Source organism: Coccinella septempunctata, chromosome 8, assembly GCF_907165205.1.
Source record: "Coccinella septempunctata chromosome 8, icCocSept1.1, whole genome shotgun sequence".
NCBI classification, from domain to species: Eukaryota; Metazoa; Arthropoda; class Insecta; order Coleoptera; family Coccinellidae; genus Coccinella; species Coccinella septempunctata.
In genome coordinates, this window is record NC_058196.1 from 17,245,103 (window position 1) to 17,262,966 (window position 17,864).

The 17,864-nt window shown below is 38.3% G+C and overlaps 1 protein-coding gene across 1 annotated transcript in view; it reads left to right on the plus strand.

The window, feature by feature from the left end:
- LOC123318419 (leucine-rich repeat serine/threonine-protein kinase 1) overlaps positions 1-17,864 on the plus strand; it is a 73,285-nt gene that overhangs the window by 51,451 nt on the left and 3,970 nt on the right. The window contains exons 23-29 of the mRNA XM_044905031.1: positions 1,977-2,270; positions 3,231-3,686; positions 6,214-6,591; positions 8,236-8,431; positions 11,244-11,430; positions 13,689-13,937; positions 14,717-15,023. Of these exons, the coding sequence (XP_044760966.1) occupies positions 1,977-2,270; positions 3,231-3,686; positions 6,214-6,591; positions 8,236-8,431; positions 11,244-11,430; positions 13,689-13,937; positions 14,717-15,023 (2,067 nt within the window). The remainder of the gene's footprint in view (positions 1-1,976; positions 2,271-3,230; positions 3,687-6,213; positions 6,592-8,235; positions 8,432-11,243; positions 11,431-13,688; positions 13,938-14,716; positions 15,024-17,864) is intronic.

Consider the following 17,864-nt stretch of genomic DNA (forward strand, 5'->3'; position numbering starts at 1 on the left):
ATTTATCTGTAATATCGGGTTGACATCCTCTAACTTATCGTAGATCTCTTACTCTATTCTTAATGGTGTCAATGAGACTATGAAAATGAAAGTTTTAGGAGTGTTTCATTAAATGTTCGTCAAAGCATTGGTGAGCTGTTGTTATGTATGCGGTGGGTTAGGTAAGCGGTATAATTGCTGTGATATTTCAAACCAGACATTTTCAATACAATTTTGGTCTGAAGGGGTAGAGGCCCAATTCTTTTGTTTAATGCCATGCATTTCTCTGTTGTCGATGGCTGCCGCAAAGGTAACAATCACAGGTCTACGATCAAATCACGATACCGTACAGCTGTCATGTTTGCGCTAATGAGGATAATAAGATCTCTGCGTTCAATAAAACAAATGCCTCCCAAATCGCACACTGAGCCACAACCGAAAAGAGATGATAACTTTATGAAATGTTCATGATACCGTCATAAATGGATCACGCTTTCAATAGTAAGGCAGGTGAATAATAAACGAAATCGATTCCGATGGATAACACCCGCCGATAATCAAATCAACAAATGTTATGATCTAAATCGAACTAACGAACTACCTTCACTCAAAGTATTAACAGAAATTCCATTTCGTCGACAAAGAGTAGATGCTCACTATGGTTTCGTTCTCATCAGACCTCGTCAGAGAAACATGACTCAACCGTCAACGAAACTGCGATGAATTACCGGCTCCTTTATTCGATGTCAGTAGCGGATATGATGCATACTAGCATACCGCTATCTTCAATCTGAGAGTTAGGAAATTGAATTGGGTTGAGCCCCGTTCTCTGTCCGATGTCGCTACAGTGTATTTATCATTGAACTCTAAAAAAACTGGAACGGCATCTCGATGCAGGCAAACTGAGGGAAACTGGAAGGGAAGATGTAGAGCAACCCATCTCTCTCTGCGCTCTGTCAATTGGTTTATAACGATGTAAACAAAAACAACCCGGGGCGTTCAAGTGAGACAACTGCTACGTCCGACGTCTGATGCGGTTATTCGATTGGTTGCCAAACCATTAGAAAGAGATGGGTTGCTCTACATCTTCCGTCTCAATTGGACACAAATTTGTTGAGTTGCGTTATTTAAGGATGAGTGGGTTGGTGTAAACAGTTCCAAAATATCTCTGATGGTTCCTGAGATATCTCGATAAAATTGAAAATCAAGATTATCATTTTTTCTTCATAACTCATTTGTTTTTGGACATAATTACTCGAAATTCGGTGTGTAATCAAAATTCTATATAGCGATTATACTGATGTACTATTTTCTTGTAATTCGAGGCACCCTTCATTCTTAACGGTTTTCGATATTCCCATAGTCAGCCTCTAAATAGTTTTAACCCTGTATATCATATCCGCTACTGACATTGAATAAAGGAGCCGGGAGTTCATTTAAGTTTCGTAGACGGATAAGTTATGTTGGACTGACGAGGTCACAGAGCCATGTCAGCATCAACTCTTTGTCGATGAAATAGAATTTTTGGTAATACTCCGTACGCAAACAAACGCCTCTCACATGAGAGGAAATGCAAAAATTAAGTTTTATCTAGAATATATCCACTTTCAATATTTGAGCAGTGTATATATTTACCCCACATAAAAGAATTTGGTTGCTGTATGCACCTTCGCAAATTTTTAGTTGTGTATCTTTCTTTTTCTATAAATTCGGATCGTTGTTTACTAATTATCTCGTTTATAGACGTTATTATTCATGTGGTTTCTCGATATGTACTGTAGCTGTTTGATTTCATTCACTTATTACGGCGTTTGTTTCCGTGGTTGATCATTTGGATTTTTGAGTCCAAATCATTTTTTATGCCAAGTTAAACTGCCAAAACGCATTTCACGCTCTCGGGGTCTAAGGTGATAAAGTGGAGCGGACATTATTTCTCTGAAACATTATACTTTATTCATTCGATTGGTGGCATAATAATATGGGCATTATCGTTTCAGTCTTCGAAACCGTCCGGGAGGGAATTTTATCTGGATCAAGTGCAGCCCTTACCACGAAAGTCTCAAGAATCCATCGTTTCCGAGAGCGACAGCGGCGTGGGACACGATTCCGAATGTTCCAGTAGGATGGCGTCGGTCGAGGGACATCCCGGTATAGTGAGCGAACGCCACGGCGGCGAATCCATGAATTATTCCTGGATGGTGGAGGAATGCATCCTTGCCGCTTACAGCGCCAAGGTGGTCAAGTGCCCGACCCACGGTGAGATTCCGCTGACGGAGATCGCCCCCGATGCAGTAAGTATTGCAACATGAACACATCTTTAAATTTAGTTTCATGAAATGATTAACGGCCAAGTTGACTTGAAGTTCTTTTAATTTTAAAGTGTCCTTCAACACTACTGAAAATAGTGAAAATGACATTGAAGGAAGCTTTAAGCTTAATAGCATAAAGTAAGTATGGGTGTGTTCTGTGCTTAATAGTACGAGATCCCGCTGCAGAATTACTACGTTCATTACGTACAGAGAGAAACACATTTTTACATACGTTTATGGATAGGAGAATACACTGATAACACCGCAGCCTGTCAAAAGTGGCCGCAAGTAATTTTAATTAAATTAATGTTAATCAATATTCCAAGAGAAATTTCGTTCACTCCGTTTTGAAATAAAATATCATCCACATCATAGCAATGCATATAAAGAATAATAAAATCCATAGCTGCCATCGCACACTCGGCTGCAACTACCTCGCAGCCAGGTGTAAGCAGGTAACATTTCGATGTATTTCTACGTTCATGACGTAGATGTTTTTGATATCAAATTAAAGCTAATTTTTTTTTCGAAGAGGATGATGTATGGCTGATGATAATCCGTATCAAGAATATCTCTATTCTTCTGATTGTACGCAGTAGCGATGGAAAATTCAGAAATGTTTCTATTTTTCTCTCATTTTCATTTAATTTTCTTATACAATTGGTTTGGGAGTATCTGTCTTCAGTAGAAATCCTTCTTTGTTTTCAGAATTATATCCTTGTTTTTTGGCCTTTTTCTTTCTCACATATTAGCCATTCTGGTATTGATAACGTGTATATTCAAATAGTAGAGTATGTTGTATTTTCTGAGTTATATCATTCCTTTTTTCAGAGAATTTGTTTTGACTTCGATTTGTTTTTGTATTTATATTGTTGAATATTTGTCCGAAATTTTCAATGTTAGTTTGTACGTAGTGTTTAAACTAGCTTTTTTCATCCGCAGATTTTTATGGACCTCGGTGACCGTTACGTGGTCAAGTCTGAGAACATAAAAAGAGGCCGACTATTAGGCAGAGGGGCCTTCGGCTTCGTCTTCGTTGGCAACTGCAAACTGCGTAGTGGTAACGTGATCGACGTGGCCATGAAGATGCTCCAGCCTGTGCAGCCGGACGGAAATGCCAGTCAGTCTGCCATCATCGCTTACAAGGCCGCGCAAGTAAAGTGGGAACGGGATCCGCTGCAGTACGCGTGCAAGGCCTACTGTACCGCTAGACAGGAGTTGAACATTCTGATGACCCTGAAGCATCCGCATATAGTTCCCCTCATCGGTCTGTGCACCAGTCCTCTTGCCCTCATCCTAGACCTGGCCCCTCAGGGAGCACTGGACCTGGTGCTGAAGCATTATAGGCGTTCCGGCGCCAGCCTTGAGCCGTCCACATTGCAGGCCGTCATCTTGCAGGTGAGGTTAAAGTAGAGTTTTGTTTTCCGCAGGAAATTTTAGCGAATGGGTTCGCGATTTTTTCCGCAGAAAAACCATAAAGAGAATATGGGTGGAGAAAGGAAGATTCAGTTAAATTGAGTGATATTCCACGGAACCAATACATACATAATGAAAGAAAAGCAAATCAGTCACTTGAAAGAAACGAGATATACCGATAGAAGCTATCTCTTCTTCGAAACATTGCAAAGGGCTTTCTTTATAAGAGCTTATTCTCGGGCGCAAGCTATTCTTTTAGAAAGGAAAAAAATAGCAAACCTATCAAGGTACCATCTATTAGGCGGAGACAGAGTTCGAGGTTATCTAAGTTGTAAGCGATAATCAAAACCGAGTTTACATCAATTTAATCAGCAGCAAACCATACAAGAGTGTTAAGGCTCATTAGTTCTCAGAAATATAGTATCATACAACTGTTAGTTAAAACTAAAAGAAAGAAATCATTTAATATACAGTGGCCGTTTCATCAAACTCTCAAGAAAAAAGTACAGTAAACGTAACGAGGAAATAAAAGAATGACTCAGATTTCAAAGGAAAAATGAGTGACAATTAAGTCAATTAAGGCAGGTTGATTCAATTAGTAAGAAACCGAATGTTGCTCGAATTATATCAGAGACAGTAGAGGAAATGCAAAGGGTTAATCATCAATCTCCCATGGGAGGGCTACAAGGAGGCTATGTGAGGACATATATATATAGACTCTTATAGGAAGAGTGAGGACTCCAAAAACTTTTTGGTACGATCCATTCCAAGAAGATTCCGGAATGTTTCTCTCTGTTTCTTCCTAGACTAAAAAGACCTCCTTGTTCTTAACTATTTCAATAAATTTCCTTCGGCACTCCCATATCAGTTTTGAATCGATGACATAGGAGTTCAGTGCTTGGATAGCAGCTTGACTTTGAGAATGGATCTCAATGTCACCATCCTTGATAGTTCCTCTTTAGTTTTATGTCTACACATCTTCCGATTGCAAGTATTGCTGCCTGGAGCTCGAGCAGGAGCCTAATAATAGTGTACACTTGATGCTTGTCAGCTTCTATCGTCGCTGGCCACTATACAGGGTGTATTTAAAGAGGCTTTTTTTAACACAGGAAAGAACTGGTCAAAATAAAGCGTTTCAAAAAAAATCACCTATACAAAACTTTCAAAATGACAAAGTTGAGAAAAACGGAAAAAAAGTACTGAAACAGATCGTAGATCATTTGTTATCTGAATTATTGCAAATAAATTTAAAAAAAAAACTTATCTCCTGATGTCTGACTCAACCATGTGGTTTCGTTTAGAATATTGACCTGTTCGATTTTTACGTGGGAATAAAAATAGAGACTTAGGATTGCCGAATTGTTCACATTTTTTAGTAACCTACACGATTTTATGAAATGGCTTATTTCGGTACCAACTGACAGAAAAAGACACAAGTGTAAAAAAATAGAATATTAGCTCAAAATCTCACCAATAAAATTCGTCTGAATTATTCACTCAATTTTTCACAACGAGCAACACAATCTTCTCGTTCGAACCCTCCAATAATCGTCGTAAAAATGGGATAAAATAGGGTAACAATAATGAGACTTTGTCAACATGCGCACTTTCAATAAACCGCCTCAATTTTATACATTTTTTTCACCCTAAATTGCACAACAATTCTTTTCTTTTGACCTGATGCAACTAATAAGATAAACTTGGAAGTACTGAATCATTCATTGTCCAGCCATATGTTTATGTTTTATTTCGATTTTCCGATTTCGGAACACAGTCCCGTACTTGAAATTTGATGAAATTTTGTCTAACTTCTAGGGGTTACAGCTAAGGCATCTTGAATATTTTATATAGGCAATTTTTTGTGTAATGACTTAATTCTGTAACTTCTACATTCTATCAAAAAAAGCCTCATCTTTGAAAACACCCTGTACGTTACGTGCTGAATCGAACTTGCCATCGTAGCATCATTGAGACTTCCAGCGGTAAGACCTCTCCATCGAGGAAGAGCAACACAACAATCACCTCAATGGAGCACTTCTACGAATTGGTGTACCTTTTATAAGATGCCAGTGGGCGCTTTGAAGTTATAACAATAACCCATCGCCATCTGGATGATAACTACTTCTACTCAACCCCTCCCAATGGCCCCTGAATAAGGATAGCTGCCATTTGTTCCTTCCTCATTCGCTCGAACCGCGTGTCGTGGTCATCATGCATGCGAGTTGAAACAGCGGAAATCGCATTTATCGGCAGAAACCAGGTCAGGGAAGTAAAAAGCGAAAGAGATGTCACCTTTCGGATAGAGTTAATTCTAAGATCGATACATAATTAAAGAAAGAGTTTTAATATGCTTCAACTTTTCAAATACCGAAACACGTTTTTATGTGACATTGTTACGACAAATTCTAACCTTATTTTTTACTGAAACGATCCGCGCAGGTTCAACCTAAATATCAATCAATTCTGGGCAATTAATTAATTAATGATTCTCATTTCCATGATGTTACAGGTGGCCAAGGCCATAGAGTACTTGCACCGTCAGCGCATAATATACAGGGATCTCAAGTCGGAAAACGTGTTGGTGTGGCAGATGCCGCCGCCCTTTGTGGACGATCCGACGACTCACCCCGCCCTCATCAAGTTGGCCGATTACGGAATCAGTCGCCTCACGCTGCCCTCCGGTACGAAGGGTTTTGGCGGAACGGAGGGCTTCATGGCGCCGGAAATAATGATGTACAACGGCGAGGAGGAGTACACGGAAAAGGTGGACTGTTTCTCTTTCGGGATGCTAATCTACGAGCTGCTCACCCTGCACCAACCATTCGAAGGACACGAATCCATTAAGGAGTGCATATTGGAGGGAGGCAGGCCTCCCCTCACTTACAGGGTTAGTAACATTGATGACGATTCGAAAAGTTATTATGAAATACACTGCGCAAAAAAATTAACGCACATTATGGAAATCACAAATTTATTCTACAACTGAAGGTGTTCTCTATGATAATTATTTTTATCAGAATTATGCATGCATATGTTATCCACTTTCAACGGTTTTCTTCAATACAAATGTTTCTTCCCAGCAGGAATAAAAAAAGATGATATTATCAGGTTTTGAATGTATTGGCTCCATTCTAAAATCAGTTGTTCTCGATCAATTCTAGTGATCAATAGTTCTTCTTTCGTTTGATTTTCTACACTCGATCGCTATGCAACGCGAAACACGCAATTTGACCCAAGAGGAATGTGCCCAAGCGGCAGTTTTGCGAGAAGAAGGGTTGACGTACACAAGAATTGCAGAAAGGTTTGGAGTTTCCCATAAAAGTGTGTCCAGTATGTTGCAGCGACTCAGGGAGACAGGTATGAATGTCCGAAGACCAGGACAGGGTAGACCACTGGTAACAACTGCCATTCAAGAACGTTACTTGAGAGTTTCTTCGTTGAGACAACGGTTTGCAACCGCTCGCCTCCTTCAAATACAGCTTGAGCAAACTCATGAGGTGCAAATTAGCACTCAGACAATAAGAAATCGCCTCAGAGAATATGATTTAAGGCCTCGTGTCGCGGCAAGAGGCCCAGATCTTACCCCAGCCCATCGAAGGGCGCGTTTGGATTTTGCGAGAGAGCATATCCATTGGGAAGAGGCCGATTGGGAAAGAGTTTTCTTCACAGATGAGTCAAGATTCTGCCTCTACCATTGTGACTGATGTTCCCTTGTATACAGACGTCCACATGAAAGATATTCTCAGTGCCATTTCCTGAATACTACTGGTTTCGGGGGAGCTATGAATAAGTATATAAGGAACATTCTTGAAGAGCATGTAGTGCCATTTGCCCCATACATTGGTGAAAATTTCATTTTTATGGACGATAATGCCAGACCTCATCGTGCACGCATCGTTCAGGAGTACCTTGAAGAGATTGAAGTCTCTCGAATGGAATGGACAGCAAGAAGTCCAGATCTCAATCCGATTGAGCAGGTTTGGGAAAACCTCAATAGAAGGCTGAGAAGTTCAGAAAATCATCCAGCTACTCTTAATGACTTAGGAATCCAACTCGGAGAAATCTGGGAAGGATTAGATCAGAACATTTTAAGATCACTCATTTTGAGTATGAACCGTCGTTGCCGAGCTGTAATTAACGCAAGGGGTGGAAATACCAAGTATTAAATCACTTATCAGCATTTCAGTATTTTGAAAATTGTTCATTTCTCTTCTTTCACATAAGATTCGGTGAAATCCTGAATTTTTCTTCCATTTAATGTGTCTTGTTTCGTTCAAAATCTTCCCGAGAGAACATAAAGAATAAGTTATGAAATCAATGTAGAGTTATTTTTCATTAAAATTGAGACTTTCAGAATGTGCGTTAATTTTTTTGCGCAGTGTATTATGGAATTTCATCGCATGAATAAGTCATTGATTGACGATGAAATTTGACTTCAGAAACAACGAAGCAGTATTTTTTCCTTGACGATATTAATTAAATTAGATATAAATCCAATGCAACCTCAAACTCAATGCATTCTTAATTTCAGGAAACATTGTACCCCAGTTACTTCCTGGATCTGATGGTGCTATGCTGGTCGCAGCAACACAAAAACCGACCGTCCGCAAGTCAAATAGTGTCCATCGCTAGTGCCCCAGAATTTACGCATCTAAGCGATGTGGTTTCTCTGAAACATCAATCGGACGTTGTTGCCACCGCAAGCATTGGTCTTACTCACATAACAGGTAAGATTTCATTGTTGAGAGCTAACTTGTTTAATTGTCCTATTGAACAAGTTAAAATGAAGGTAAACTTAAAATGAAGCATTTTACCAAAAATCACCTCTACAAAACTATCAAAATGAAAAACAGATATCATCGTTAAAAAAGATTCTGATACGACTCTACACAGTCTAGAATTTAGATCGTTGGTGATTAGCATTATCGAAAAGCCACAAGAAACATCTTTTCTCATGATGTCAGGATGTCAGTATTTTTCTCATTATCTTATAATTAGGACGTTTTTTTTTAATGGTTCATTTCGATACGTTAATCAACTGACAGAAAAATACTCAATACGCCAGTGTGAGAAAAAATTGAAAACAATAATCTAAATTATTGACAAAACCTTTTATTTTCACCGCACTGTCCTAATCGATGTAGAAACAAGAGAAAAGAATTAACCATGTATTAATTTTGCGTATTACCTTTCCTATATTTCTCGTATTTTCATACCTTTCTGGATCTGAATCATATGAAATCAATCCTCAACTTTCATAGAGGATCCTTGGAGTTACGAGGATGTATTGATATCTAGACCAGATCTATGCATAAAAAAAAATATTGCGGTACTATAGCAAAGAACAATAACTCATTAGAAGTGTCAGTGTGAAGTTTAGGTCCAAAAAGTATACCAGAGTTCATACATAAATTAAAAGAAAGAAGATGTCCACCGAAATTGTGAAAATCGAAAAATTGGAGTATCGAGCCATCATCAAGTACCTGTATTCAAAAAGGTTAAGAGGTAAGTAGAATCACGAAGATATGCTTAATACCCTTGGTGATCAATGTCCTTCGTATGGGACCGTGAAAAATTTGACTGCAAGCGTCAAAAGAGGTAAATTTTCCATTGAAGATGATGACCGATCGGGAAGTCCTGTTTCTCTGTCAATCCCCGAAAATATCGATGCAGTTCATGACATGATTTTATCAGACCGTCGAATTAGGGGCTGTATTCGGGTTCGGCTTTCTGACAGTCCGAGAATTGTTCTAGGACTGCGCAAAACTGTTGCGCCCTAGTATTAAATCCTCTGCGCAGTTCTAGAACCATTCTCGGACTGTCCGAAAGCCGAACCCGAATACAGCTAGGATATCTGGAGCACTGAATATTTCATACGAACGTGTTCATCATATAGTTCACGTCAATTTGGACATGAGAAAAATTGCTGCAAAGGTAGAAGCATCGCGTTCGATCTGCGCTCGGTTTGAAAACGATGTAGACTTCTTAAACTGAACTGTTACTATAGACTTGGGTACATTTCTACGATCCAGAAACAGAGCAACAATCGGTGGAATGGCGACATTCTGGTTCTCCAAGACCTAAGAAGTTTCATGTCCAAAAATCTGCTGGAAAAGTTCTTGCTTCGGTTTTTTGGGATTGCCAGGGAGTAATCATCATTGATTTTTTGGATAAGGGTAGAACAATAATCGGAGGTTACTATTCGACATTACTGACCACTCTACGGGAAAAAATTAAAGGGAATGGACGCGGAAAGCTATCCAGAGGTGTTTTGTTTTAGCAGGAGAACGCCCCTGCACACAAATCCCATTTTGCCATGCAAAAAATTCGTGATTTAGGATTTAAAGTACTAGAACACCCCCCTTTTTCACCAGATTTGGCTCCATCCGTCTACCATCTGTTTCCTCAACTGAAAAAAAGTTTAAAATACCTTAAATTTTCTTCCAACGAGGAGGTAATAGAAGCTGTGCAGAGCTTGCAGAGCAAGAAGAAACATTTTTTTAAAGATCTTGAGACGTTGCAGGTTCGCTCTAATAAATGTATCCAATTAAGAGGAGAATATATTGAGTAATAAAATATTTTGACATAGAAGTTTTGTATAGTTCTATAAGAGTTTTTCATTATATCCTACAAACAACAAAATGATTTGAATAGATATTTTTTGTATCAAATCAAGGAAACCTTATCCTTGTTCCCTGTTATGCTAGAATAAATTAGAATTTTGTGGTCAATGTTTGCTTCCAAAAAATATTCTTCTTTTAGAAGCACGTGTCCTCTAGCAAGGGGCAAGTGCTTTTTCCTGTTTATAAATATAATATGTGTATAATGGTTACTGTTGTGTATTCAAACGGGGGGAGGGGGGGTTAATACTCAATTATTATATATCATATTATCCTGATTGTCCGTAGGCACCCAAGTACCCCTCAGAAGCTCTGTGAACATGTACGACTTCGGAAAACTAGTAATGTTCTGTGTAGGTTTTGTTACTGTGTTCTTACGCCACCTTAGTCACAGCACTGTTAATTTAAACCAAACAGTGTATGGTGACCCGTACCCGTATCGATTAACCTTGTCAGAGCAACACAACATATACTCCGACGAAAAAGGAATTAATTGAAGGACTTTATTCCATGTCAGTAGAGGATATGATGTATCTATGTGTTATGAATACACCTTAGCGACATCGAATAAAGGGGCCGTTAATCCATTCCATTTTCGACGGGGTATGAGTTGTGTTGCTCTGACGATGTCAGACGGTACCGAAACCATGGTCAGCAGCTGCTCTATCTCAACGAAATGCTATTTCTGTTAATACTTTGAGTAGTGGTAGTTGGTTAGTTCGTAACATTTGTTGATTTAATTGTCGGCGGATGTCATTCATCAGAATTTATTTCGTTTATTTTTCACCTGCCTCACTCTCTAAGGCGTTATCAATTTATGATTAATTAATAGTGGAATTGTATTCTAGCGAATGAATCGCTTTGATATCAAAAACACTTGTTTAGCTTGAATTTATAACTTATGCCTCCATTCTTTCAGAGGATGGCCTCTCGGGATCGGAAATGTGGTTGATGTGCGCAAACTCAAGAATAGACCTTTTGCTGTCTGCTAACCAGTGCTGGATGCAGTACCACACCATGATGTTACCTATAAGAGCGACTGCAACTTGCACCGTAGCCCACATGATTTGGATCGGAGATTATTCCGGAAAAATTCATGGATATCAGTAAGTTGTTTCAAATTACATCGTTTTACTATCCAGCTATTAGAAATACAAACAACCTATACGCGAATTTTCTCAAGATTTTATTCTCAAGCGCCAGCTTTACTTTTAAAAAGGAAAAAAAGCAGACGGAGTTCTAGGTTATCTAAGGTCCTTTTTTTTACATGGGACTCTTATGAAGGAACTTAGAGATGGAATATCGCTAGCTAAAAGTGAATATTAGTGTAAAAACATGATCTACTTCTATATATCCTAAAATATAATTTGAAACACTATTTTTCGTAAGGTATCCGTATGTCGTGGATAATTTCTGAGGTGCGGCAATCATGAACCATAAGAAAATGCGCATGCAACGCTTGCGCTTTACGATAATGTCAGTTTTTGAGATTAGAAACGAATTCAAAATAAGACAAATTTCCATGGATTTTGCCTACCAATTTCAAATTAATCTTCATAATTATTTAATATTGAAAATATACCACTTTTTGTGAACTTTGAATTCAAGCTGGTTGAGAAAGGTTCATAGAAAATATTCCAACACAATTAAATCTTAAGAAATATGGGAAAATATCAAAATAATTCCCGCCTAGCCCCACCAATACAGTCTACTAGCTGCGCCTGATGTGTTACTTACTTTTTCGAGATGACGGCGGAATTGTGTGAAGTTGAAGAGTAAAATGTAGTCCAAAGCCTTTCTTGGAATCGATTGGGTCAATGCTGAGATTATCTCGGGCAAATAGACTTCGAAAAGATTTGCTTATGTGTAGATAACGTGCAAATAACTGAAGAAAATAAAAAAAAAGAAAGGTATACTTCATTCACTTTTATTTTAGCAGTCGGTTGGCCATGGAAATTTGACACATTTCACTCTGTATAGTACGAAAATGTGGGGTTATGACGCTTGTCAAAACATTTTTGGATTTTAAATCAACGCTATGTTGCCCGTTCTACGTGAAAGTTATTACGTATTTTATCACAATGTCGAATCTCTTCGGAAAATATGTGACGAACATAATTGAAGTTTATACAAACTGATTGAAGGCATACCAAATCTAGTTATTTGCATGGAAATTACAAGAGATCAGTATAATATCATAAAATGCTCTAGCTTGAGGAGAGGTAATGTTCGTTATCTTCTTTGGCTTACATCATTTGAATATTTCAAAAATATTAACCCGAAGATGAAATGCATATGATGCAGTGGTTGAGAATGGGTATCTCCCGAAGGAATTAACAAATATTTACAAGAATGTTAAATTCTTCAACAAAAATCACCTTGCATCAATATAAGCGAAAGGAATTGAAGGAAGTTTCAAGTTAAGATGAACTTCACCTTTGAACAAAATTTCACATGAATAAACAAGTAACAGGGCAACTTGTGCGTATTTGTGGCTATTCATCTTAATACATTGATGTAATAATAAATAATAAGGTATTTATTAGTATTTTGAGACATTTACATTGTATAAGACAAGTCGAATGAAAAATAGAAAAATCCATTTTACTTAACGTATTCTCGGATGACATTCATCGAAAATCCTGTAGTAAACTTTTCGCATTAATTCACTCAAACATAAGATTCTCAAATGCCACCATTTTCTTGGGTCTCCCATTCACAATTTTTGTGATTGTGAAAATATCCAGCTGAAATATAAGTCGTTTAGATTCAGATGAAACATTGTATAAATTCTCTTACATTGAATATGTTCGCTATCGTCTGACGTATTGTGGATTTTAGAATATCAGGCTATAACTATTTGAATGAGCGGACCTAAATTCTAAATAGCACTTCCTGAAACCCTGTTTCTTTTTTCAATCACTTTCGGCATTTTCGTAATAAAAATTGATATTAGTTGTGGCAACGGCATTATGACATTATCGACATTTCATGAGTGCCAACCTAACTTCGTTCTAGTTACAAAAATTTGAGAAAATTATTTCATGGCCAACCGACTGCTAAAATAAATTTGAATGAAGTATATATGGGCTTCAGGTCGCTGGGGTGAAAGAGTATAAACTCTCTTTTCAAATCGTCGTCGTTTTTTTGGGATCTTCGTCAGGGTAATTCATTCAGTCAAGTGTAATAGAATGTGGTGAAATCTGTTGAAACTGCCTGGCTCACAGAACAAATATTTTCTCAAGAACGCACATTCGATTAGGCTGGAAATTTTTTCTTCTGCTCCCGAAATTTTCCGAGATTCCGAGAATTTTCTTTCGAATATGAGAAGACAGAAAAACAAAGTGTAATTTTCTCGTTTCAGGGCTTGCGATGCGCATATCCTATTTTCTTATTCGTTAGAAAATGATGCCAGCGTTCAAGTGGAAGCTCTGCTTTATTTGGAACCGTTGAAGAGAGTCGCTTGCGCTCTCTCTAACGGGCGTCTTTTCCTAGTCAATTCGGAAACGATACCATCGACACCCACGGCCGCTGAAGGGACCTTCGTCATGACCGAGCTTGGCTCCAGTTCCATCATCTATTGTATGTGTGCCGTTTTTTACGAGGATAAACAGTAAGTTTGTAAACTTTCATTAATCTTGCTACATCAATCTTCCCGACTAAGGGTAGATCATGATCATTAATAATTTACACGTGTGCTCTTTCGATATACCAGGAACTTTTTGGTGAATTCGAATACTTTCGGAACAGGATGTGATTTGTTTAGTCAGTGCTAAAAACTTACAGAAGACACGCATTTGTAAAGCTTTTTCTCTAATCAAGAGAGTATTATTTCCCTTCTTCACTCCCAGGGATGCCAGTATTTATCCATGTACTCTATAATCTCAGTTTGCAGGAACCGGATATCGCGATTGTCATGCAATTCCATCAATTCGATCCGTTTTCGTCGAGGTCGGAGTTTCTTGCTCTTACGATGATGGTTAGCCAGTTCAATTTAAATCGTAACATTTGTTAATTTTTAAATACCCTCATTGTCTGGAAATGAAAATTCGTGTTTTTCCAACCCCTTAGTCTCAACCCCATCCAACTTCCTCTTCGAATCACAAAGTTAATTCCGCCTGTTAGCTCGTCTGTTTCGTTTTCAAAAGCCCACCATGTATGATAGTTGACAGGTCCGAGGCTCTCGGATCCAGAATTTTTTCTTCAAATTTGATTTGAAATATTGTAATGTTTTTGGAAATAATTATCCTTTTGGGGTAATCTGCAGCTTTGTTTTAATGAAATTGAAATTGCGCCTTGGAAATTCTCTCTTTCATTTAGTATAAAGATGTGGAAAAACTTTGACGCGAAATGAATCAGACGTTTAATCATGAGAATTTGTGTTTTTTTCAGAACTTGCGAAATATGGTGCGGTGGCAACAACGGCTTCATTTCAATTTACACGATCAAAGACCAGGTGGTGGCGGGCCACGAGACTATCAACCACTTCAATCCTCTGTTGGAAGAGGTAAACGTGATGAATCTGATAGCATCAGACAGAACAGTCTGGTCCTATGTCCAACCGGGCTGTGTAGTCTATCGGTGGAACGCGGAATCTAAAGTGATTGTGGATAAGTTGGATTGTTCCAAACTAGTTCCATGTTCCGAGAGCCTGAAGTCCATATCCATCGAGGAACATTTAAGTCCTACAAAATGTCAGGTAGGTAATCATTGCAATATTGACATTCAATTTGAATGAATTTGGTGGAGTTCTGTAGAAATCAACTGTAAAACTGTAAGGCCCAGTTTCACAATCATTGGTAACTAGTGGTTTTTTGTTAACGACTACCTGTGAGTTAACCCAAGGTTTAAAAACCTGCTCGTTTCACACAAAAAATGAGTGATGGTTATTTGACCCTCAGTTGAAATTTTTTTCTGAGGGTTGGTTATGATTTTCGTGTACGATAGATCTACTTTTGGGTTACTTATGAGTGACATTTCGTATTTCTGTAAAACAGAATATACAAATTGTTATTAATATAAAATATAATTTCTACAGCTTCGAAAACGAAGGTACCGTACTGCTATATCATAGAAGATTAGACCAGAAATTGATACCAAATTTAGAACAAGCAAGCTTTGAAGAAGTTTACAACAACGTCATCGAGAGTCTGAAAGAAGCTACCACGGAAGCAATAGGAGTAAAGGCAAGAAGAACCGGTAAGAAGCTGTGGTGGAACGAGGACATCGAAACATTGGTAAATGAGAAAAAGCGGAAATACTTGATATGGCTCAACACGAAAAATGAACGAGATCATAAGGACTATAAAGACGCCAATAGACAACTACGTAGGATGATCAAAGTGGAAAAGAACAGAATGTGGGACCTTAAATGCCAAGAGGTTGACAGGCACATAGGTGGACGGAAATGCTCGGAGGTCTGGAAGTTTATAGGAAAGCTAAAAAACAATAGAGAAGATCAAGCACAAATCCAAGTCATTGAACCAGAGGAATGGAAGAGATATTATGAACAATTACTGGGTGAAACAAGACAGCAATTCATTGGCGAATCACCGACTAAGAAAATACGGATCGTTGGAGAGGAAATAAGAATACGAGAAGATAGAGTAAGAAAAGCCATCATGTCCCTGAAGAACGGAAGATCTAGCGGCCCGGAGGGAATCCACGCGGAAATGCTCAAGTTTGGCAGTGATAAGCTCATAAAACATATAACATATATTATAGACCAATGTATAAGTGGACATCCGGCTCCCCAATCTTGGAAAGAGGCTTATATCACTCCTATACACAAAAAAGGCGACAAAAAAATATGCAGTAACTATAGGGGCATATCAGTCACCAGTCTCATGAGTAGACTATATGGTAAAATTTTGAGAGACCTTATTGAGGAGGAGTATGAGGAATACGAAGAGGAAGAACAGAGTGGCTTCAGAGCCGGGCGATCCTGCACGGACAATGTATTCTGCCTCAAACAAGTGATAGAAAAGAGAAGTGCAAGAAACATGGAAACCCATATCACTTTTGTAGATCTTCAGAAGGCCTATGACACTGTCCCGTTATCTAGACTATGGCAAATCCTTAAACACTCCAATATAAACTACAGATACATAGAGGCACTACAGGAACTATATAGAGGATCTAAATCAAGAGTGAAGATAGGAAAATTTCTAACAAAGGAGTTCGCAGTCACAAAGGGATTGAGACAGGGCTGCTGCATTTCACCAACTCTTTTTAAAATTTATGTGGCAGCCTGCCTGAAAAGATGGAAAAGAAAGATACGAGGGATGGGGATAGAACTGAAGGATAATTATATTTATACCCTACAATTTGCAGACGATCAGGCGATTCTTGCTGGAGACCAAGAGGATATGGAGTATATGGTACGTAAACTTGTGGAGGAGTACAATGAATGGGGCTTAACAGTTAACCTGGAGAAGACGAAGTACTTGAGGATAGGTGGTACGCCTGTTTTTCTGGATCTTGAAAACGGGCATCGCATATCTGGCTGTCGGGACTATGTCTATTTGGGAGTACGATTCGACGAGAGCGGAACAGACATAGGAGAGATTGAAAGGAGAATAACTTCCGCAAAAAAAAATGATAGGATGTCTCAACAGTGTGCTAAGGAGTGGAGAAATAACCAAAAGTAGAAAGTTTCAAATTTACGAGACCATGATCAAATCTTCACTCATATATGGTTCTGAAACCTGGAGAATTCCAGAAAGGTTGAAATCGAGAATAGAAGCTGTTGAGATGGACGCGATAAGAAGATCGCTCAGAATTTCCAGAAGAGACCGGATACGAAATGAAGAAGTGAAGACAAGAATGGGAATTGAGGGGACCACTTGGCAAGACATAGAGGTGAAACAGCTCACATGGTTCGGTCATGTTAAGAGGATGCAAGATAATCGTCTTCCTAAACAAGTTCTGGAATGGCAGCCACAGGGTCGACGAAAGAGAGGCAGACCTAAACTAGAATGGCAGAAGGCCATCGAAAAATCAATGAGTGCCAGACAATTAACAGCAGAAGATTGCGGACTGCGACACCGATGGAAATTAGGCGTCGTAAGACGTTATAAACCGGCATATATATATATATATATATATATATATATATATATATATATATATATTAATATAACAGAAAACGAATAAAACGTATGCGTACCGTACGGATGTTTGTTGGATGTTCTATGGCGATTTGAGTTTCATAATTAAAGGTTATTTTCCGTTTGTATTTTGATTTAAGTGAAGCTGAAGCGGTACATACTCTTCGTTTTTTCTTGTGCGAAATAAGGAAAAGCAGTGCAACTGTGCTGAACCAGAAGAAACTATCAGTTTATTGAAAAATTCAAACAAAATTAAGTTTTGCATTTTTTATAAAAATTTCCTTAAATAATTCATATCTATCTATGACGTGTTTTCCTCAACTATTCTTGAAAAGTGTATTTTTATTGAACATTTAAATTTGAATTGAAACGCTTTGATCTATTTCAAAAATTTCATCACTCTAATTCAACAAATTTGAATATTAATCATT